At 56.5% G+C, this 22,145-nt stretch overlaps 4 protein-coding genes across 7 annotated transcripts; 2 read left to right on the plus strand and 2 right to left on the minus strand.

Annotated features, from left to right (window-relative positions):
- The first annotated feature begins 828 nt into the window (after nt 1-828).
- ASH2L (ASH2 like, histone lysine methyltransferase complex subunit) lies at nt 829-8,491 on the plus strand. 2 transcript variants are annotated; one of them, XM_069035374.1, is made up of 17 exons: nt 829-949; nt 1,171-1,240; nt 1,526-1,671; nt 1,931-2,019; nt 2,335-2,429; nt 2,516-2,611; nt 2,831-2,926; nt 3,137-3,212; nt 3,887-3,904; nt 5,217-5,310; nt 5,637-5,854; nt 6,051-6,218; nt 6,300-6,493; nt 6,844-6,936; nt 7,058-7,156; nt 7,460-7,519; nt 7,907-8,491. In XM_069035374.1, exons 1-17 carry the CDS (start codon nt 843-845, stop codon nt 8,012-8,014), a joined length of 1,827 nt encoding a protein of 608 aa, XP_068891475.1. In that variant the 5' UTR covers nt 829-842; the 3' UTR covers nt 8,015-8,491. The 2 variants fall into 2 exon arrangements, with proteins under 2 accessions (XP_068891475.1, XP_068891476.1); XM_069035375.1 differs by lacking the exon at nt 3,887-3,904.
- STAR (steroidogenic acute regulatory protein) lies at nt 8,460-11,664 on the minus strand. The gene is made up of 7 exons (XM_069035376.1): nt 11,426-11,664; nt 10,819-10,932; nt 10,444-10,571; nt 10,205-10,363; nt 9,602-9,786; nt 9,323-9,416; nt 8,460-9,235 (listed from the first exon to the last, which is right to left on the minus strand). Exons 1-7 carry the CDS (start codon nt 11,487-11,489, stop codon nt 9,128-9,130), a joined length of 852 nt encoding a protein of 283 aa, XP_068891477.1. The 5' UTR covers nt 11,490-11,664; the 3' UTR covers nt 8,460-9,127.
- A 2,462-nt stretch (nt 11,665-14,126) lies between these two features.
- BAG4 (BAG cochaperone 4) lies at nt 14,127-20,845 on the plus strand. 3 transcript variants are annotated; one of them, XM_069035671.1, is made up of 4 exons: nt 14,127-14,662; nt 17,989-18,228; nt 18,861-19,109; nt 19,597-20,845. In XM_069035671.1, exons 2-4 carry the CDS (start codon nt 17,992-17,994, stop codon nt 20,083-20,085), a joined length of 975 nt encoding a protein of 324 aa, XP_068891772.1. In that variant the 5' UTR covers nt 14,127-14,662; nt 17,989-17,991; the 3' UTR covers nt 20,086-20,845. The 3 variants fall into 3 exon arrangements, with proteins under 3 accessions (XP_068891772.1, XP_068891770.1, XP_068891771.1); XM_069035669.1 differs by lacking the exon at nt 14,127-14,662 and adding an exon at nt 16,792-16,872; XM_069035670.1 differs by lacking the exon at nt 14,127-14,662 and adding an exon at nt 16,889-17,375.
- On the minus strand, nt 14,944-16,673 carry LSM1 (LSM1 homolog, mRNA degradation associated). The gene is made up of 4 exons (XM_069035672.1): nt 16,544-16,673; nt 16,225-16,293; nt 15,548-15,663; nt 14,944-15,416 (listed from the first exon to the last, which is right to left on the minus strand). Exons 1-4 carry the CDS (start codon nt 16,587-16,589, stop codon nt 15,246-15,248), a joined length of 402 nt encoding a protein of 133 aa, XP_068891773.1. The 5' UTR covers nt 16,590-16,673; the 3' UTR covers nt 14,944-15,245.
- Nucleotides 20,846-22,145: the final 1,300 nt, after the last annotated feature.

The raw sequence follows: 22,145 nt of genomic DNA on the forward strand, positions 1-22,145 counted from the left end.
CGGGCCACCCGCGGCCGCCCTATTTGTACAGCGGCCCCGAGCGCCGCCCCGGGCGGCCCGGCACCCCCCTCCCCGACAGCCCCCTCCCCTCTTCTCCCCGTCCCTCTTCCCGTCCCTCCGTCCCTATCTCTATCCTCCCTCCCCTCCACCCCATCTACCTCCCGGCCATCCCTCCCCGGTTCCATCTCCCTCGTCCCTCGCCCTACTCTTTTCTCCCTCTCTCCTTCTCCCCATCCTTCCCCCGCTGCCTCCAGCCTCACCCATCCTTCCATCCATCCCTGCCTCATCCCTGCATTCCTCCAGTTCTTCTCTTTCTCCCCGTCCCCATCTCCCTCCGTCCCTGTGGCTGGGGGTGGGGGGCGGCCACCCCCGCGCTGTGCGAGGACACGGCCCGGGACCCCTGGGGACGAGTGACGCAGGCACATCCCCACCCCAGTCCATCCTGCCCTGCTCCTTGGAGAAGGGAGCAGCACCTGGGGCACCCGTGAGCCCCAATCTCTCCGGGGTGGGGGTGCCAACGGGGGTCCTACCCCTCGCCACCCTCCCGGAGAGGCGACACTCGTCCGTTCCGGGGGGAAACGTGCTCAGTCCTCCCGCGGGGCACCGGGAACCTGGGGGCCGCTCCCGGTTTATTCCCCCGCTCTCAGCCCCGCACCTCGCGCCCAGACGGTGGCGGGGTGACGTCACGGCCGTGCAGGGTGACGTCACGGCTCCCGGCGGCCGTCGGCAGGGGGCGCCGCTCGCTCGGCCGCGCTGGGGCGCCCCGGGCCCGCCGCCCTTCCAAGCGCTGAGTCTCGCGAGAGCCGCGCGCGCCTCTCGCGGGAGCGGGGTGGCGGGCGAACATGGCGGCGGCGGCGGCGGCTGAGGGCGCCGAGCCCCCCCCGGAGCCTCCCCCGGCCCCGGAGCCCCCGGCCCCGCCAGAGCCGCCCGCTACGGACGCCGAGACCGGGTATGTCCCTCCCTGGGCGGGCCCGAGGGACCCCCGTACCCCCCCGTACCGTAAGGGCTCCGCGGGACCTGGCCCCGTTGCCATGGGAACGGGGATGGGGGTCCCGGCCCTCCCCGGGGGTGTCGGGGGGCGACACCGGGGGCCAGGCCCCGGGTCCGGTCTGTGCCCCGCGGTGCGGGGTCGGGGGTGGGCGCTCCGCTCTGACCGCTCTGCCCCGGCAGGGGGGACGCCGCCATGGTCGATGTCAGCGCGGCCCTGGAGACCGAGTCGGCCAACGGGAAGGAGCCCCTGGTAGGTGCTGTGGGCACGGAGGGGGCTGGCTCAGCCCGAAGGGTAGCATCCCCTAGCGCCGGCATTGGTTCCTTAAAGGATTGTTTTGGAGGTTAAATCTTCACCCGTGCGGCTCATCCTCACGAACTGAGTGTACAAAACAGCTCCAGCCTGCTCGCAGTGCGGCCGTGGATTAGGGGAATGGATTTATTCCCTCTAAACTCCTGTCGTGGCAGATTCCTGCCCAAAGCCGCTGTGCTGTCTGCCCCGGGCGCTGTTTGATTCCTGGCTCTGCTCCGGTTCCAGGATGCTGCCGGGGACGGCGCCGAAGCCATGGATGTCCAGGGGGGCTCGGGGGACGAGGAGAACGTGCGGCAGCTTGGCGAGATCGAGCTGCAGTGTGGCATCTGCACCAAGTGGTTCACAGCTGACACCTTCGGCATCGACACCACGTACGTGAGCTGGGCCAGCATGGGGCTTTGGTAGCAAAAGTGGAGTGTTTGGAGTCTGAGTTCCCAAGGACCAAGGCCCTGTCTATGTCCTTGAACACTTGGGAACTGGTGTGTTGTGTAAATAAAGCTTTGTCTGTTGTAAAAGCACTCCCATGAAACACCACTGAGCCTCTAAGATGTTTGCGGTTTTAGGAGGGGAAGGAATAATTGGGTTTTAACCTGGAATAATTAGTTTCTTAACGAAGCTGCTTTTTCCCAGGTCTTGTCTGCCCTTCATGACCAACTACAGCTTCCACTGCAACGTGTGCCACCACAGTGGGAACACCTACTTCCTGAGGAAACAAGCGAGTGAGTTTGGGAAAAGGACGTTGGGAGATGTTTTGTGCAAGGTCAACCTGGAGGTTTGGTTTTGTCTGAAGTCGGTGGGTGGGTTCTGCTGAGGCTTTTGGAGTATGACCCAAAATCCCATATTAATAACCATGTGTGGCTTCTTCTAAAAATGTTTTGCTACTAATTTATGAAAGTAGTGTAAATGGTTCAGCGAGGCCTGGGTCAGCACAGAGTTTAGGAGGTTTTGCAGTTACTTGGGGTGATCACTGTGTACATGGGTGTCTGATCTTCCCACCAAGTGTAATTGTAGCCCTGGGGTGTTTTGTTTCTCAGATCTCAAGGAAATGTGCCTTAGTGCTCTGGCCAACCTCACGTGGCAGTCGAGGACGCAAGATGAGCACCCCAAAACGATGTTCTCCAAGGATAAGGTTTGGCTGTTGTGAACTGCCTTGGGCTCACGTCAGGGCTGGTGTCAGTGAGGAGCAGCTCACAGAAATGTTTTCTGTTCTTACAGGATATTATCCCGTTCATTGATAAATACTGGGAGTGTATGACAACACGGCAGAGGCCTGGGAAAATGACTTGGCCCAATAATATTGTCAAAACCATGGTAAGAATTGAGGGTAAATCTGTGAAAGAATTCCTGCAAATTTTGGTTTTCTGATGTTGGTGTGTGCTGAGGGCTGGGCTTGGAGCTACAGGGTGAAGATGCTGGTGCTTCTTAGGCAGCTGATGTACCTAACACATAGTAGGAACTACTGGGGCTTAAACACTTGCTAATGAATTTGTTATGATATTACCCTGTGTAACTAAAACTGCTTTGCTTTAGTGTAAAGAAAGAGATGTGTTCCTGGTGAAAGAGCATCCAGACCCAGGCAGTAAAGACCCAGAGGAAGATTACCCCAAGTTTGGGCTTCTAGACCAGGTATGTAATGAGAGACAGGAGGAAGGCGGGGAGCTGAGAGGAGGGGTGGGGGGTCCTGGTACCTTTCTGCTCAGTCGATGGGCAGATCTCTGCCACGAGCCTGTGTTGTGCCAGCAGTGGATGGGAGCTCCAGCACCTGGAGTGCCCTGCCCAGGCTCAGAGTGGTCCCTTTGACCAAGTCTGTACAGCAGATTATTTGATCTCTTGCAGGATCTTGCCAATATTGGTCCAGCCTATGACAACCAGAAGCAGAACAACGCCGTGTCCACAAGTGGAAGCTTAAATGGCAAGTTCTTTACTCGGGAGGGGTTTGGGTATTTGGGACTAAGATGCATTTCCCCGTCCTCTGGGCATCTCTGCAGTTAAACTGTCGTGTGAACTGAGCTTGTGCTTGTGCTCAGAACAGTCTCACTGTGCATTTTTATAGAAAGATTAACTTCACTTCTTGGGAAGGTTCAGCCGTTTCTTTGCGGCGACCAGATAAATCGAGATGCTCACTGAAAGCTGAGCTTGTCACTTTTCTCCTAGAATGGTTTTAATTTATCTCCTTGAGTTATTCAGATTTCCTGTTGCTCTCCCTCTAAGAGTTGAAAGTAGCTGGAGGAAGTATAAATATGTATATTTTATATGTATATTAAACATACATGTGTATGTTTAATTCCCTGTGTTCACTGCTTGTGTTTTGCTGTTCCTTTCTGCGGATGACTTCTGTGCTGTCAGCTTTCCCATCTTGATGAGAGTACTCAGGGCAACCTTGCTGCAGTAAATGAACTGCTAATGGGTTTATATATTAATAATCTTTATTAAGCACATCCCAGTAGTACAGACAGGAGTTATTTGGGGCTTTTTAAAGCAGGTTATAGATATCTGAGGTGTGTTGTTTCCATGTCATGCACTGGTTTTTTTCTATTTAATTTCTGGGACACTGACAAACATGTGGTGCCACTTCTGTTCTTGCAGGTGGAGCCTCTCTGGGAGGTGAATATTTACCTTTCAGCTTCTAAAACTTAAGTATTGCTGTTTGCAAAGCTTTTTTTGCTCGATTCTCTTAGAAGCCAAAGTCAATCAAAAATGAAAGTGTGCCCTGATGTGATTGCAGTTGGATTTCAATACAAACCAGCAATTCCATTCTTTAATCTTTGGTAGTTAGAAGCTTTTAATTGCCATATTCTGCCCTACTTGACTGGTGTACAGGTTTTATTTATTTATTTTACACTTATGTTTATTTTTATTCTGCATCAGTTGACCTGATGTAGTTTTAATGCTTGAATAATTGCTCTGAAATTTACAGTGCAATGGTTTGGGCAAGTAACTGTTGACAAACCGGAGAGCCTGAATGTTTGTCTGCACTGAAATCAGTGAGTGCAGCTGGATCAGGTCATGTTTGTGCAGAATATGGTATTCCCTGGATGGTTTGGATCCCTTACACTGTAAGGGAATGCTGGTAATGGAAGAGCTGACTGGATTTTTAGTTACCACACGAATGCGGTTCGTGAAGGTGTTTATCTACAGTACATGACATTTCCATCATTTTCCTTACAAATCAGCAGCGATATCTTTGGAAATAGCAGGATGATAAATTGCATATATGATTTAATTTATTAAAACGTGCCAATATTAGTTTGATTTGACATGTAGCTTTTCCTGTACTACAGTTTTATAACTGAGTGCTGAGTTCAGACTGATTTGCTGTTCAATCATGGAACTGGCTTTAGTAGTACTGAAGAGAAACACCTCTTGCTTTTCATTTTCCCTCAACTTAGGTGTATTTTATTTTGTAGATGGAAATTGAACATTAAGTGCTTATTGCTGGTTGGTGTCAGTGTTCCTCCAGCACAGGGTCACTGGGTTGGTGGCTGTGCTGTAGGGTGGGTTTCTGCTGCTTCTGCAGAAATAGATTTGAGCTGTAACTGGAATCTCCATGAATAATAATAATAATGCCCCTGAAATGGATCCCATTGCTGTTGCCTGTAAATCTTCTGATGACAGAAAAGATTCTTAATTCTCACCTGAAAAGCTCAGGTTGAGCTTGTTTTGCTGCTCAATCTCCTTTAGCTTCTGCTCCAAATTTAGACGCCTCAAAAGCTGACCAGAAGCCAGCTGGCAAATGAAAGTTGTGGATTTTGCTGTGCTTGTTGGCAGTGAAGCCTGGTTCACGTTAACTGTGGACAAAGGCACCTGAGCCCACGAGCTGATTTTGGTTTGGCTGCTCTGCCCCTCTCTCCCTGGAGATTCCGTGCGTGCGGGCGCTGCCGAGCAGCTCCTTACTGTGCCTGGTTTGTGTGTCCAGGGGGAATGGCTGCTGGGGGCAGCGGGAAGGGCCGAGGAGCCAAGCGCAAGCAGCAGGACGGAGGGACCACAGGAACAGCCAAGAAAACGCGGAGGTGAGAGCAGAGGCGCCATGAGGGTGCAGGGATGGGCACAGGGATGGAGGCAGGGATGGCCAGCAGTCGGGGACAGTGGCACTTGTGGTACTTTAAGCTGCCTCCCAGCTGCCTCTGCCCTGGGTGGGTGTCTGGGGTCACTCCAGAGCCCTGTGATGTCACTGATGAGCCACAGGCTGTAAATGATTTGCAGTGGATAAGTGTGTGCTCGTTTCACACAGGCACAGGTGTGCAGCCCCTGAGCACAGGGACAGCTCTGCAGGGGTGTCCTGGGGTGACCTGTGACAGCACCTGGGAGATGCCAGCGTGGAGTTTCTGTGTTTCAGTGACCCGTTGTTTTCGGCTCAGCGCCTGCCCCCCCACGGGTACCCTCTGGAGCACCCCTTCAACAAGGACGGGTATCGCTACATCCTGGCCGAGCCCGACCCCCACGCACCCGACCCAGAAAAGCTGGAGCTGGACTGTTGGGCAGGAAAACCCATTCCTGGGGATCTGTACAGAGCCTGCCTGTATGAACGAGTGCTCCTGGCCCTGCATGACCGAGGTACAGAGCTCGTGAATCTGTCCAGGTTGTGTTTCCTTGCAGAGGCATCTGGGCAAGCTCTTGTTACCAGTCAGTGATGTTCCAGGTGCCACTGCTCTCAGAGGTGCAGAGGTTAAATCCACCTCTGCGTGGTCGCTTGCCTTTTGACATCACCACGTTAGAAACCAAAAATAAGTGCTTGTGTGCTCCCCTGCAGCTCCCCAGCTGAAGATCTCTGACGACAGACTGACTGTTATTGGCGAGAAGGGCTATTCCATGGTGAGAGCCTCACACGGCGTGCGGAAAGGAGCCTGGTACTTCGAAATCTCCATGGATGAGATGCCTCCAGACACAGCTGCCAGATTAGGCTGGTCACAGCCCTTGGGTAAATAATTTTACAAAATATTTCTTAGCAGGTGCTCCTGCTACACTCCATGTGTTCATGACAAAGTGTTTGTCTCCGCAGGGAACCTCCAGGCCCCTCTGGGATACGACAAGTTCAGTTACTCCTGGCGCAGCAAAAAGGGAACCAAGTTTCACCAGTCCATAGGGAAACACTATTCCTCTGGCTACGGACAGGGCGATGTCCTGGGATTTTACATCAGCCTTCCAGAGGATACTGAGACAGCCAAATCCCTGCCTGACACCTACAAAGACAAGGTGAGGTGCGAGTTCACTGTTGGATTAAGCATTGGCAGGTGGAGAACTGGAAAACAAGTTGCTGTGGCCTCACTCGCACCCCTGTCCGTGCATCCTTCCCACCCTGCCTCTGGGTACCTCTGTGGTTCATAGGGGAGAGGTCCAAAGTGTTGGTCTCAAGAAAGCAAAATCCTCCTGGATGAGATTGCCCACATCTCCTTTCACCTTCCCCTCCTGGCTCTCTAACCTTTGAGCTGTAGGAATGGCTCCTCACAGGTACTCTGACACCAGGCACGCCTGTTCCTGAGCAGGGCAGGTGACAGGTAACAGTTTTTTGGACTTGTTTCTGATGTCGTTTGCTGCTATTTCAGGCTTTGATCAAATTCAAAAGCTACTTGTACTTCGAAGAGAAGGATTTTGTGGACAAAGCAGAGAAGAGCCTAAAGCAAGCCCCTGGAAGCCAGGTGAGTTGTTGCTGTCACTTCAGCATGTGCCTGGCTCGAATGAAAGGGAGCAGAGATTAATCTTGTCAGGGCTGCTGTGTCCTGACAGCCACCATCAGTGGGAAAACCCTTCGTTTTTCAGATCATATTCTTCAAGAATGGTGTCAGCCAAGGAGTTGCCTTTAAGGACATCTTTGAGGGGGTTTATTTTCCTGCTATTTCTTTGTACAAAGGCTGCACGGTAAGTGAGGGGTCTTTGAAAGAGAATTCCTAGATACATCAATTTCAGTAATGCACAAAGTGTGGGCACTCTGGGAGTGTGCCAAGTGAAAAGGAAAGATGGGAATTATTTTAGTGGCTCTGGAACAACGTTGCTGTTCATATGTGTAATGGGATTATCAAATTGCTGAAGGAACATCAGCAGTGTTTGTTCCTGTGGGCTTGCACAAGGTGTGGGTAGGCTCAGGAGTAGGAAGGGACAAGGACGGAGGACTAAAGAAATTTTCCTGGCTTTTTAGATGTAATGAAAATGCATGTTCCACAGGTTTCTATAAACTTTGGGCCGTATTTCAAGTATCCACCGAGAGACATCACTTACCATCCTGTAAGTAAAACTGAAGCTCCCCCCCCCCATTTGAGAGCCCCATTGTTTAAATCAAAGATGTTTTGGTGTGATTCATACCACACCTGTACCTGTCCTTCAGTCTCAGTGCCTGGATAGTGTAGCCAAAAGGATTGTGTTTAAAAATATGTAAGGACAGATATCTCAATAAATCATTAAATTTTAATTAAATAATAGGTGCTGTTATCTCGTTCCTCTTGACAGACTGTTGCCTGTGTTGGCCTCATTTGTCAGTAAGGGGGCTGAATTGTTGTTTAAGGAAACACTTGGAATTTCCCCCCCATACTACTGTTGTGAGGAGGGAAACAGCCCTGGGATGTGCGGTCACTCTTTGTCCAGGAGTGGAGCTAACTGTGCTTCCCTCTGCAGATGAGCGACATGGGCTGGGGGGCCGTGGTGGAGCACACGCTGGCCGATGTCCTGTACCACGTGGAGACAGAGGTGGATGGCAGGAGGAGCCCGCCCTGGGAGCCATAAACCCCCGACAGCGTGGAGTTACTGCAGAGCAACATCCATCTCTCTCTCAGTGATCAGCCAAGGACCCAACAGGCTGAGGCGGATGCAGCCCTGGCTGGCAGGTGTTTTGTGTGTGTTCACACCCCTCTCCCCTGCCACTGTGAGGCAGTTCTGGGGTGTTTTGTGCTAGTTTGGGGCCTCTCTTGGAGCCCCCCCAGTACCATTAGACTGTCACTCGCTGGAGAAGGGGGTGTTGAAGAACCTTCTCCTGGGCTGTGACAGGTCAGGGTGCAGCTGGACCTGCCAGGTGTAGGTACAGTGAGCCCTGAGCTCAGGTGTGTTTGGCTGATGGTGACCAACAGCTCCCAGCCAGGACGGCTCTGTCAGAACAAGGCGGCTGCATGTAAGACTGAAATTTGGGCTTCTGTCCAAACTGTATTTTTTTTCCCCACAGACTGGAAACCAGTTTAAAAATAAAGGCTTTAACTCTTCTTTTTATTCTTGTCTTGTAAATTGTTACAAGTGACATTTAAACTCAGAGTAGCTACACTTGGAGATCTTTTGAGCTGAAGATCTGTGCACAGGAGTTAATGGGGCCTCCTGCTAATAATCATCGTTGCAGAGCTTTGGGTGAATAAATAATTTGACACTTCTTATGTGTTCGTACAGGAAAAATAAATTAGAACTGTTTTGAGGGGGAGAGGAAACAAAATTGTTGGTTAAGTAAGTGCTGTGTTTGAATTTTGGGAGAGTAAAATTTGACATTCAGTCAGGCCTGTGTTTGCCTCACTGAGGATGTAACTTCCCAGTCATCTGTCTCCTTAATAACTAATTAGCCCAGACCTTTAACTGTAGACAGCACTAATTAAAGCTTTATTTATTCACTGAAAGTAATTAGGGAGGGTGGAGTTGGCTGACTGGGCCAGCATGTGCTCAGTTAAGCAACTGCAGGAATTAAATTTTTGTTCCTGCACTTACACAATGAGCTTCAACAAATAAACCTTTATATTTATTGATTGTAACTATGTATTAATTAGTGGAGTCTGCTATTAAAGGCCTTGGCTAATTGAAGCGAAAAGATTCCCTACTTTGCCCCTGAGCAAAGCCCTGCCCTGGGTGGTCAGCAGGTCGTGGTCAGCAGGTCACAGGCACTGGCCGGGCCAGGCGCTGCCGGAGGTGTTTGGCGAAGTCCACCTGTGTCTGGGACAGGACCTGGTTGATGATGGTCTTGGGCAGCCACCCCTGGAGAGGAGCAGACACGGCCTGTGAGCAGAATCTGCCTCCCCCACAGCCCCTGGCTCCCCCCAGACCCCTCCCAGCCCCAGGTACCTTGAGGTCGATGCTGAGCAGCCAGGTGAGCCGGGTCTGGGAGGGGCTGCCAGGCAGCGGGCGCAGGACCATGCAGGTGGGACCGTTCTCAGCCCTGGCATGGGAGAGAGGCCCAGCTCAGACCCAGCCTTGGACTTTCAGCCTCAAAAACTCACTTTGGGATTTGGGGTTCCCGCAGCAGCTCCTGCTGCCCACGCAAACCCAGCGACTCTGAGCCCACAGTAAAACCCTTCTGCCCTGTGGGGATCTCCCTCCCTGCACAGACTGAGCAGGAGTTACCTGATGAACCCCTCCTGCTCGGGCATCGCCCCGTAGGTCGTGGACATTCCGGCCAGGACACAGGTGGAGCCGCGTCTCTTGGAGCACCGGACGCTCACAAAGTCCCGGGGCCCAACAATGTTCCCGGGGGTCGCGGCCGCCTTCTCATGGGTGATCACCGTGTCCTTCCCAATCTTCTCCAGAATCTGCAGTTTAGAATTAGAACTTCCATTTGAAGTGTTTACTGCAAGCACAGCTGAAAGCTGCCTTTGGTTACCAGGTGTTCAGATACGGGGTCTGACAAAATCTTGGTGTTTACAGTGACAATAATTCCAAATACTTGCTCGCCCCCAGGTGCAGAACTGTTTGCAGTTCCTGGGTGAAAATCTGCTTCTCTGATTCCTTGTACCTTGGGGCTATTTCTTCTCCAGATCAGCCCCAATTTACAGCAGAACTGGCTGCTCCTTGCAGGAAAGTGCCTTTCCTGCAGAATTAGTCACACAGAAGCTGCTCCAGACTTGCCTCTGCTGCAGCAGCAACACAGACACTGCAAAACCCCTCTACATCTGCAGCAGGAAAATGGACAAAACACAGGCTGTGACAGGTCTGACACACATTTCCTACCCTGACTTCTTTGACGTTGGGGTTCCAGTCTCCCATCTGCTCCATGTTGTCCACCAGCTCTCTGTACACCGTGTCCAGAGGCTGGTCCACCACCACCTCCAGCCGGAACACCTTCCCCACGTCTGGCAGCACCTTGCTCAGCACTTTATCTCCGTTACCCTGGAGAGGGGATGGCAAAATTACCACCAGAGCTGCTCACAGGAGGGCTGCAGGGCAGCACCACAGGGCAGAGCACCCACCGCCACCGTCTCCGTCTTCCAGTCGTCCTGGTCCTCGAGGATTCTGAGGGATTTCTGCAGGGCTTCCTCTCCTTGCTTGATGTAAGACATTTCCATCTCGCTGAAGGGTTTCTCCTCCAGCCTTGAGCCTGCCAGCACCAGACAAAGGCAGGGTTGAGTGCAAGAACAGCGTTGTGCCAGATGAGCTTTATCTACACCAAATGCCCTTCTCTGTGCCCAGGGGCTGGGGATTAAACCTAGTTCCCACTCTGCCTTTGGTTCAGCAGAAGCACAGCCCACTGTCAAACAGATCTTTCCCCGGCCACTCTCTGGAGCCCCAGCCTGTGACGGTCTCCCCACAGCAGGAAGGAACAGCCCCCCTCAGGTGTCACTTACTGAGCAAGGAGCTTCTCCTGCGCACCTGGTGGATCCAGGTGCTGGGTCCTGGGCTGCGGCAGGCGAGTCTGCTCAGCTCCTGGCTGATGGCCACTGCAGCTTGTCGCCTCAGACCTGAGAAGAGAGAGAGAGAAGAGAGCGTGTCACCCACTGGCACCGCACTGCCGGGGCCTTGCCATGGGCTTTTCCCCAATTTAAACACACAACATGGAAAAGTCCCTTCTTGTCACCATCTCAGAGTCCCTACAGGGACAAAGAGCAGCCGGTTGCTGTTGCATTGCCCTGGCAGAGATTGTCCTAAACAATCCTGAGCTTGGCTCCAGCTCCAAGCCACACAGCAGTAAAAATACTGAGGAGCATCGTGCAGTTGCCCAGGAAAGAGCATGGAAATGGATCACAGAGGTACAAAACCCTCACAGCCAGAGGGAGCGTCACCCAGAGCTGGTCACAGGGACATGAGCCAGCCCCTCAGGCCCCAGCGACAGGTCTGGTGGCAAAAAGGGGTTGCAGGGACAGTAAATCACAAAACCCAACATAGTACAGAGTAGGGAGAGAATCCCCGAGGCCCAGCCGGACAGGGGCTGCCCCGGCCTGGAGCCGGACTCACCGGTCATGTTGCGCAGGTGGCGGTAGGAGATGGCGGCGCAGAGCTTGGACGTGGCTGGCAGCATCTCCACGCAGGGTCGGAGCCGTGGGCTGGGCGCTGGCTGCAGTGGAGGCTGTGGTGGTGGCTGCAGTGGTGGCCGCAGTGGTGGCTGCGGTGGTGGCTGCGGTGTGGCTGCGGTGGTGGCCGAGGTGGTGGCCGAGGTGTCTGTCCGTCTCTGCCGAGCGCTGCTCTGTCCCGGCCCCGCCGTGCACGGCCTTAAGTACGTGGGGCTGAAGGATTCTGCCCCGTCAGCCGGGAGATAAGAGCCGTCACGCCAGGCTGGGCCCCGCGGGCCAAGGCCAGACCCGGCTCCCCACGCATCTGCCGGGGCTGCGGGTCAGCGCCGTGCGCACGGGGCCGGGAGCGTGCTGGGACAGGGCAGCGGCGACAGCCCGGCCACGGTCCGGCCACCTGCAGCCCCGAGGGGCAGGAGGGAGGCAGAGCTCCCCTGACCAGTTCCTGCTGTGCCTTGCCAGGGACAGACCCCGCAGCACACGGAGCTGGGGCCCATAGCATGGATCATCAGCTGTGACAGAAAACAGATAATCACAGATCACACAACCACTGAGGATGGAAAAGACCTCCAAGGTCATCGAGTTCAACCTTTGATGGGTAAAAATGGATAGTAATGGATGGTAAGGGATAATGATGGATGAGACCATCTCACAGCACAACCATTGTGGAGTAACGAGCCAGGCTGAGCCTCTGCAAACACTGGACAAGAACCAGGACAGCCCATAGAATGCTGAATATTAAATACATTGAGCTGCTGAGCCTGGGACTGGAAGTGAGGGCAGCCCCAGGCAGCTCCCCTATTCCCCAGGCCCTGTTATCCTCCCCAGGGCTGGGAGCAGTGGGACACGGCGGAGCAGCGATAACGCTCAAGGCTGAAATGACATTTCTGGGATGAATTACGGCCCGGAGCCCAGCACTCCCAGGAACCCGTGAATTACAGCTGCTTCCTTTGACGTCAGCCCCTGCACCCTCCTGCAGGCAGCCTGACCTTCCTCCCCCCTATTTCAACAGCTTGGCCCAGGGGGAGGTCACCCCCTCACTGCGCCGGCAGCCGGCCCGGGGAGCCCTCTGTCTTCCCCTGCCTGTCCCCAGCTTTCCCGAGATGATTTGGGTCCCACCTGCCATCCAGAATGGTGCTGCTGCTCCCCAGGACGTTCCTCTCCATCGTCAGGGCTGCCATTCTCCACTGTGTGCCAGAAAACACCTCCTGCTCAGGTCAGCGATGTGGGATTAGATGGAGGTGCTGCAGGGACCGGGAGGAAGCCAGAAGCTGCAATGTCCCTTTCCAAAACTGGGAAACTTTACTGGGAAATCCTCTGCAGCTGAGCTCCCTCAAGTGTGTTTCCCAGGTCATGCCACAGCTCTCCCCATCTCCGGGCTTCACCCACCTGCTCCCACCTCCTCTCAGGTGGGGAGGGAAACCCAGGAGGGTTTGAAATCCCCAAGTCACAGCCAGGAGCATCCAGCCCAGAGCTCCAGCCAAGCACACACAGAGCACTGACAGCTCTGGGTGCTCAGGGACACCAGAGACACCCCAATATTGTGCACTGCCCCCAGCCCCCACAGCCCCCTGCCCTGCCAGCGAGAGGGACACAGCTCCAGGGACCGGAGAGCCCCGGCTGCGAGGCATCCAGGACTGTTATCCCAGATGGAGCAGCCGCTCCCAGCACAAGGCCTCAGCACAAGGACACACAGTTGTTTGTGAGAAGAACCAAAACACCCCATGCAGAGCTGCCCCTCTGGCTCCAGGCTGGGGGGGCTGGAGGGGCACGACCCCCCCATCAGTGCTGCTCAGGAGGGAGCACAGGCACAGGCACACTGTGCCACAGCACATGAGGAAGTGTTCCAGGTGACCAGTCCCCAGAGCAGGACACAGACCCCAAAAAGGCACCCAGAACCCTCAGGGGGATCTGGTTAACTGGGACACCCAGTTAACTGGGCCCCCACAGCCCCCTGAGACACCCCCCAGGCCCCTGCACAAAGTCACCACACAGCTCCATTTGCAGCTTTTCACCTAAAAAACAACAGGGCTTGAAGTACCAACATGCACAAATGTACAAAATGCACAAAACTGAAACGATGCCAAGCAAAGGCACTGGAAATTCACCAGGGCCTGAAGGCTGAGGGACCCAAGAATCCCGAGGCTTCCCTGAGCCCCCCACCCTGCCCAGCTGAGACACCTTCGAGAACATTCCCCTCTCCCAGCCCATTTCCCACGGCAGTGACGGGAGCAGGGGAGGCTCTGTCGGGGTGACCCTGTCCCTCCTGCTGCAGCACGGCTGGGGGGTGTCCCCCCATCCCAAGGCTGCCCCTGTTGCTATTTGGAGAGCGCAGACGAACCACAGCCCCCGGTGCCCACAGAGGTCACACACTGACGCCGTGAGAACGGGCTCAAGTGCAGCAAGAATAGGTCCCTGTCTTGACCCCCACCAGGTCCTTACACCCCCCAAAGCCCCGGGCTGGAGGGCTGGGACCCCACCACTGGGGCTGGGCAGCCCCTTGCCTCCCCCCAGCCACCACAGGCATTGCTGCCCTGCTCGCCCTTCACCCCAAAACACCCCCAAACAAACAGGGACAGCAAAAATACCCCCGAAGAGCCATCCCCTCCTGCCACAGATTTTCTAGCCACAGGAGCCAGCTCCATAAATGCTTTTTATTAAATTTTGTTAGAACAAGAAATTGTGTTTTCTTACTTAAACCGTTGCTACCCCCAAATCCACAACACCCACTCAACCCCAACGGGGCAGAAATATTTCTCCCCAAAGCAAGTGGTCCCTGGGCCAGTGAGAGGGGGCCAGTGCTGGCCACAGCAGCTGTCAGCTCTCCAGGACAGTTGTGCTCAGCCCCAGCAAGCAGAGCTGGGCTTGTCCTCTGTCCCCCAGCACAGACTCTTCCCCCAGAGAACTCCCCCACTGCCCAGGAGAGCGGCCTGAGGTTCCGCAGGGATTGTCCCTGCCAAGCTTTGTCCTTCCCTGCCCACACCCAGGAGGCTCCTGAAGCCTGGCATCTGCCCAAAGCCAGCCCCGATGCCAAGGACTCTCCTCCCTGTGGAAGTGCCAGGACACACCGGGGGCACAGAACTCTCCAACCTGACACACACGGCTGCAGCAGCTCCCCCCGAGCACCGAGGTGAGGAGGTGCAGGCTCCGTGGAGCCCCAGCTGCAGCAGCTCTTTATCAGCAGGTAATGAGTGGGTTCAGCTGCAGGGGAGTGGCACAGCCTGGCTGGGGGGTACGGGTAGTCTTTGTTGGGGTACAGGGGGTACCCAGGTTCTGCTCCCCAGCCCAGAGAGAAGGATCTTGCCACAGGCTCCAGCATTCCCTCAGAGTGAGCCAAGCCTGTGGCAGAACCAAGGGTCCCAGCTCTCCCTGCACAGCACACAGAGGGCACAAGAGGTGGCCTGAGGGGTGCTCATCCTGAGAGAGGGGAACTGTCGGGACCAGAATACCGGAAAACCATCGATGTCAGGATCAAGGATTTATTTACACGTCAAGGAAAACTCTCACCCAGAGTCATGTGAGGAGGAAAAAGCAAACAAACCCAAGGAGCAGTGATTTGCCTCCCAAACACTAACGCTTGCACTCCCAGTGCACTGGGCCCTCCTCGTCTCCTTCTTCACAAGGAGACTAAAGGCATGATTTGTGTACAGTTACCAGCACCACGGAAATACAATCTGAAAATAAAACCCGCCTTTCCAGGGAAATCTGTCCCTGCCCAGGCAGATCATGGAGCAGCCCTCGCTCCTTGCAGGAAAGGGGCAGCAGCTTCAGTACTCATCCAGCGTGTCCGCCCGCGGGACGGAGAGGCCCCGCTCCTTCAGCGCCTGCACCTTCAGCTTCTCCGACTCCTGCTTGGCCTGCTGCTCCACCCGCTGCTCCTCCAGGATCTCCTCGATGGACACCTGCTGCAGAGGTGTGTCACTCTCCTTCTCCAGGTCCTGCAGGAGAAACAACTGGTTCCGCTCTGCACAGCATCCCCGGACCGCAGGGCACCTGTCACAGCGGACAGGCAGACAAACCACAAACACCCCGGCTCAGGCCCAGACTGCAGCAGGAGCTGTGCACTTACAATTTCCCCCAGCAGCACCACATTCTCGCCCCTCACCACGAAGATGCCCCGAGGGATGTCCCCATACTTCTTGCCCACGTGGATGCGCTCCACAGTCTGGTGCAACACCAAGTTCGCTGCAGCAAAGAGAGAGAGACGGAAAACCAGCGATGTTCCAGTGTGAATTCGGGCTGAACAGTGTCCTGTCCCACCAGGCAGAGCCCTAGAGCAGGGACAGTGCTGGTCCCATCACTCGGTGGGTGCTCCGAGCCGGGTCACTGAAGGCGCCGACACTGTCCCCAGCTCTCTGCAGCTCAGCAGCTCCTGCCCCCAGCTCCCCCCGGGCAGGGCAGGCAGTGAGCTCAGACCCCCGCGCTGAGCCCACCCGAGCCCCCCGTGCCGACGCGAGCAGAGGAGAGGATGGCGATGTTGGCGCTGCAAGTTCTGGGCAAGGAGGATGAACATCACCGGGCTGTTTCTGCTCAAAAAGCGACGCCAGAGCATCAGCGCTGGATGCAATCGCGGGAGGGGAAGGTCCCAGGTGCGGGAGAAACCTCCGTGAAGCACCAAGTCCAGGAGGATGCGACACACGGGCAGATGTTTAACCCACAGCACGAATACACTCGAAAAACACATCGCGGGTCCCTCCTCCTCCTCCCCCCCTGCCCAGCTGCCCGCAGGCCCCGGCGCGGCCGTACCGAACTGGTCGATGCTGCGCAGGTACCCGATGAGCGTCCGGCCGTCCCGCAGCAGCACCAGGTGCTTCTCTGCGGGGAGAGGAGAGCGGGGGGTCGGCCACGGCCCGCGGGGGCTCCGAGACCCCCGCCCGGGGCAGCAGCACGCGGGGCCGGAGCCCACGGGGGGCGGCTCCCTACGGGAAGAGGGGTCCGGGCGTCCCACGGGGAACCGCGGGGCAGGACCCAGGGGGAGCGGGAGCCCAGACCCCGCGGCGGGGCGGCACCGACACGGCACGGAGGGGACGGGCCGCTACTGGAGCAGCGGCCCGGCCGCACTCACTGTCGATGTCCTGGATGAGGCTGGCCGTGCCGGGCATGTAGTTCATGGTGCCGCCGCGCCCGCAGCGGAAGCGCCGCCATGCGCCGGTGCCGCCGCCGCCCCGGAACCGCCCGCGCCGGGCGGGGCCCACCCGCCGCTGCCCTTTTAAGCCGCGCCAGCCGTGCGCGCGGGGCCGCCGCCGATTGGCCGGCGCCGGCGGGGAGCGGCCGCCGATTGGGCGCCGAGCGGGCGGGGGCGGGGCCCTGGCGGCGGCCATGGAGCCCCGCGCGGCCGGGCCGGGCCCGCCTCGCCCCGCAGGGTCCCCGCGCCCGCCCGCGGCGGCCGCGCAGGTAACGGGGCCGCGCAGGGAACGGGGCCGCGCAGGGAACGCGGGCGGGCGGGCACGGCCCCGCGGGACGGGCGGGGACCGCTCAGCCTGGCCCTGCTCCGGTAACGGGCGCGCCAGCCCCGACCCCTGTCCGGAGCCTCCCACGCCCCCGCCGCGTTCTCCTGGCTCCGCTCGCGGACCGCCGCCCGCGGGGAAGCGCTGCCTGCGGAGCCGGCTCACGGGGACGTTTCTGGGGCACGTGTGTTAGTGCAGAGATCCCGGGAAAGCAGCGGTCCCGGAGCGGTTTGGTGAGCGGGAGGGCCACGGTCCCGCGGCTGGGCATTGCCGGATCCCTCACCGGTGGCGTTTGTCGCACCTGGGTCTCGGGCTACTCTTCAAATTCGGTGTGACGGGAGAGGCTCTGCCCTGCCAAAGCAGGGTCTGCTCTCCGGCCACGGCTGTGGTTGGGTTTATCCTCCGGGATGTCGGGGCTGATCCGGCTCTTCCGTGGATCCCGGCACACAGGTTGTACAGCCTGCGCTCCGTGAAGCAGCTCAGGGGCAAAATACTGCTTTGCCCGAAGCTACAGGGAGTCGTTCCCTGAGCTCCTGAAATCCTGTGCTTCATTATCCCCTCTGCAGTTAGGCGGAAACTCGCGTTCCGTACACTTTAATTATGGGATGGATCCAGGTAAATCCTCAGGCGGATCCTGGATGTGCAGACTTTCCATACACAGACGCACAGGACCTGCAGCTCAAGGAGCTGAACGCTGGCGGGCAGAGCTGGTCTGTTTGCGTCGTGTCTGTGTGAGAATGAGTGGGGAAATGAACTTTCTGGAGTGTTTCCCTTCCTCCGGTCGGTGATGCAGTGCTGGCATTGAATCCTGCAGGAGCTGCTCACTGTGAGGGGCTGCACAGCTCTCCCTGAGCCCAGCTCGGCTGAGCGAGACCTGGTTAAGCTCGGTGTTAGACCTGGTACAGCCAGGTTAGACCAGGAAGGCCTAAAACTGGGGCAGATCAGCTGAGAGCAAAGGAACCCCCTGGTTAAATGCTGCAGGAAGGGCCAGTCCTCATTCCCAGAGCAGCTCTGCCTGTGCCCATGTCCCATCACCTTCCCTGTGCTCTTCCCTTGTCCCCAGGCAATGGATTCTCCCTACGCCAACGGAGCCTACAGCCCCCCATACCCGCATTACGCCAGCCTGCCGCAGGCACGGGGCTTCTACTGCTCGGGGCCCCCGCGGAGCCCCTACCCCACGGAGCCCACGGGTCTCTACCGGCCCCCGTCACCCGCTCCCGCCTGGAGCTACGTCCCCCCGGAGTGTCCCAGCGAGGGCTCCGCGCTCCGCAGGCAGCAGGTCCCCGGCTACTCCCCGCCACAGGTAAGGGACACTCTCAGCCCCGGGTCGGAGCGTGCGGTTCCTGGGATGTTGGGTCTTGGGGCTGTGGCGGGGGCAAGCGGCGGGGCCTGCTCTGGTGGAGCTAGGGGATCCCTGTGGCTCTTGAGCATCTTGTCCTGCCTGGTCTTACTCTTACAAAAACTGGTGGTCACCCTGTTCTCTGGACACCCTGAGCTTTTGGGCTAGGAAAGCAGAAACTGGGCAGCCAGCCTGAGCTGCAGCCGCTTCACAGAATCCCAGAATTGCCGAGGTTGGAAAAGATCTCCAAGATCATCAAGTCCAACCTGTGATTGATCCCCACCTTGTCACCCAGACCAGAGCACTGAGTGCCACATCCAGTTGTTCCTTGGACACCTCCAGGGATGGGGACTCCATCACCTCCCTGGGCGTTATGTACCAATGCTTTACAACCCTTTCCATGGAGAAGTTCCTCCTGATGTCCAACCTGAACCTCCCCTGGCACAGCTTGAGGCCGTTTCCTCTTGTCCTGTCCCTGTTCCCTGGGAGCAGAGCCCGACCCCCCCGGCTGCCCCCTCCAGTTCCCAGGGTTGTCTGAGGGAGCAGTGCTGGGAGTGACCCCAGTTGTAATGCCTGTTCCCCCCCTGTCCTTGCAGACCCCGGGAATGCCGATCCCGCAGTATCCATACGGAGACAGCAGTGCAGGGGTCACGGGGCAGGGCCCTGTGCCACAGCCCAGAGCCCCGGAGGACGCCTGGGGCCCCCCCTCTGTCTATGGGGTGCAGCCGCGTTACGCCTGGCCCGCGGCCTCGGGGCACGGCAGCTTCTACGCCTCCGATTCACACCCGTCCTGGACCGGCAGCGGGGCTCCTTCCCACCCTCCCACCTGGGAGTCACAGGGACAGGTGAGGTCCTGTTTGCATACAGAAGACTAAAATCCATGGCTGCGATTCCATCAAGTACTGGAAGGACAAGATGCCCTGGGGCGGGTCTTGAAATGGGTCAGACAGGCTTTCTCTGGGTTGGATCAGGAATTAAGTGACTCTCCGCATTTTTGGTCCCCAGGCAGTAGCAGCCCTGATGGGGGGACTTGGGGATGGGGCTGCTGATCCTTGGGAGCAGCTCTGGAATGTGCTGCCTGTAGAGAAGGATCCTCTGGTCTATCCAAACAGGACCGTGCTGAAATCTGTTCAGCATCTCCCCTGTTCTTGGGTAAAGAATGCTCAGGGGCTCACACTCCTCCTCTGGACAGGTGCCCCTTGCTGGGGTGTTGTTTTCTAACAGCTGGGGACCAGAGCGCAGGTCCCTGTCCCCTGTTGGTGCAGGATGAGAGCACAAACCTCTGGGTTTAAGGGAAATGCACTTAGAGATGTTTTCTCCCTCTGACTGCAGGACTCTGTCTACGACAGATCAGAGCAAAGCCCAAACCAACACAGTTACTATTCTGATGTCAACCACCGGCACTCGGGGACAGTGAACGAGCACAGGATGGCCAAGCCCGCGCCGTCCCAGCCCCGGGTGCAGTACAGTGCCCAGCCCCAGCTCTATGACCTCGCTCCACGGAAGCCCGTGGCCGGGAGCCGGGAGCTGGGCTTCAAACCTGCTGAGCAGCCTTCCACAAATCCTGCAGCCATCCAGCCGGAGATTCAGAGGATCCTCCACGTGATGGGGGAGGCTGAACAGCTGGAGGAAGAGGTGGATGAATTTGTAGGGAAAAAGACAGATAAATCCTACCGGCTCCTGGAGGAGATGTTGACCAAGCTGCTGCTGGAGCTGGATTCCATTGAGACTGGGGGCCAGGACAGCGTCCGGCAGGCCAGGAAAGAGTCCGTCCACAGAATTCAGGCCATACTGGAAAAACTGGAAAGAAAGGGATTGTGAAAGCACATGAGCCACAACACACAGCCTGTTGTTGAGGTTCCAAAGAGTTTCAGTTCTCTTAAATCTCAGCTCTTTCTGCTACGCACTATTGACAATGGAATAGCAATAAGCCCTGAGTTAAATCAAATCAAACCCACCAAAAAGCCACCCCAGAAGCCCAGCCCTGACAAACAACTCAGCAAAGGACAAATTGAGAGAGGTTTGAAGCAGGAACAGTATTTAATGAAGATGTTGAAGAGGACTGGGCCAAGGATGGAGCCCTGTGGGGTTATGTACAGAGTTCCCCAGACTAGGCCCAATCTCTGGGTGCCTCCTACAGCCACAGTCAGTCTTTAAACACTTGTCAGATGTGCTGCAATGTGCAGCCATCAACCAAGACTCTGGGCTTGTCCTCACTGCCTGTGTTTTCAGCTTCAGCTCCCTTGCCATAAACCCCGTGTGTCCTCATGGGGGTTGTTTGGGTTTAGTGCACTCAAGGAGCAACACTGAAGTGCTGGAGGGAGGGACTGTGCTGGCACATCTCACGTCATGCTGTTCCTCTTCTGTGGTGCAGAGCCAGTGTGGGGTGTCCCTGTGGGCATGGGAACAGACTGGAAATCCCAGTTCTGCCACTGGAAAGGAGAAGTGCAAGTCGAGGAAAGAACAGATGCAGAATGCTTGGAAGTGATTTCCAGGTCACTTGGGTCAAAATCCCCTGTTCAACTCACTGCTATGTGTGACACTTAATAAAGCCTGACAAGTTTTAAATGTTATTTTGTAATTGAGAAGTCTCAAAGTCTCTTTTTTTCTTTAAAGAGAAGTGGTGGGGAAGGTTTTGTAACTCACACCAAAGTTCCAGCACGGCTGTGCAGTGCTGAGGTCAGGGGTGAATGGAACATCCGAGAAGGCTGGTTTGGGGTGCCAGGGTGCCCCGTTGCCTCCCAGGCAGTGCAGATGCTCCAGGAGCCTCTAGCTGTGGCTCTAGGGCCAGTGGCTGAGTTGTGGAAGGGGTCTGGAAGGGATTTAAGATGCTTGAGGCTGGGAGTGCCCTGACCATGCACTCTGTTCACTGGCAGCCAGTCGAGGCCCTGGAGGCACCCAGCAGATCCCACATTCCCAGACAGGGCTGTGGGCACAGGACTGACCTTTGGAGCTTGCTGGTTGTGTCCATGATCACATGTGGTCGGCCTGCACAGCTGGCCACATCCAGGGTGAGGCGGGAGGGAGCTGGATGTCCTGGGACAGGGAAAGGCTCAGCTGCTGTTTCATTTTGTGTTGGGCAGGAGGCAGCCAGGCCGAGCTACTCCATGCTTCCAGCCTGGAATCTCCCTCCTGGGCATCGCTGGCTGTACTGGGAGATCAAAGCAATTCACAGTATCCAGAGTGCTGCCCTGTCACTGTGCTGGTGAAGCAGTGGCCCAGCCCCTGAGTGCCACCTCTTCCCCGATCAGCTGAGCCCATCCAGGTAACACATTCCTGAACAATATTTCCTGTCCCTGCCTCCTTGGCAGAGGGTTATGTAAATCCCTAGAGAAAAGCACACGAGAGAACATGGAGAAGTGGGCTGAAATGTCAGGTTATCATTGCAGGGCGTGGGGATCTGAGCAGTTCTGTGGGACAGCGTGGCTGTGTGTGATGTTCTGGAATCACTGGGAGGGTTTTGTGTGTTTCCCCCAAAGCTGAGCCAAGCTGGCATCAGGGAGCAGGGCACACGTCCCACACCTCAGCCTGCAGGAAACTGCTGTAACCGCATCCCTACCTGCTGCCTCTGCCTCCTTCACACAGGACCAAAGTGGGTCATGGCTCAGCCGGATGATCCGAATGGAGACGTTCTGACACGGGCAGGAGCTGTGTCAGCACCGACTGCTGTGAGCTCTGCACAGACAAGGTTCGCAGGCATTTGCTCTCCAGCCGCAGACCTGGGGATTTTAGCACTCCTGACCCTTCAGTTTTCCTCACCAGCCCCTGCTGTGGCAGCAGTGAGCACTGGCAGAGCAGTTCCTGGCAACTGGTTTATCTTGCAGCATCCACCCACATCACAAACCCCAAATTAGAAAGTCTCTCTCTGTTTATCGCTGGAC

The sequence above is a fragment of the Aphelocoma coerulescens genome, chromosome 22 (genome assembly GCF_041296385.1).
Source record: "Aphelocoma coerulescens isolate FSJ_1873_10779 chromosome 22, UR_Acoe_1.0, whole genome shotgun sequence".
Taxonomy (NCBI): Eukaryota; Metazoa; Chordata; class Aves; order Passeriformes; family Corvidae; genus Aphelocoma; species Aphelocoma coerulescens.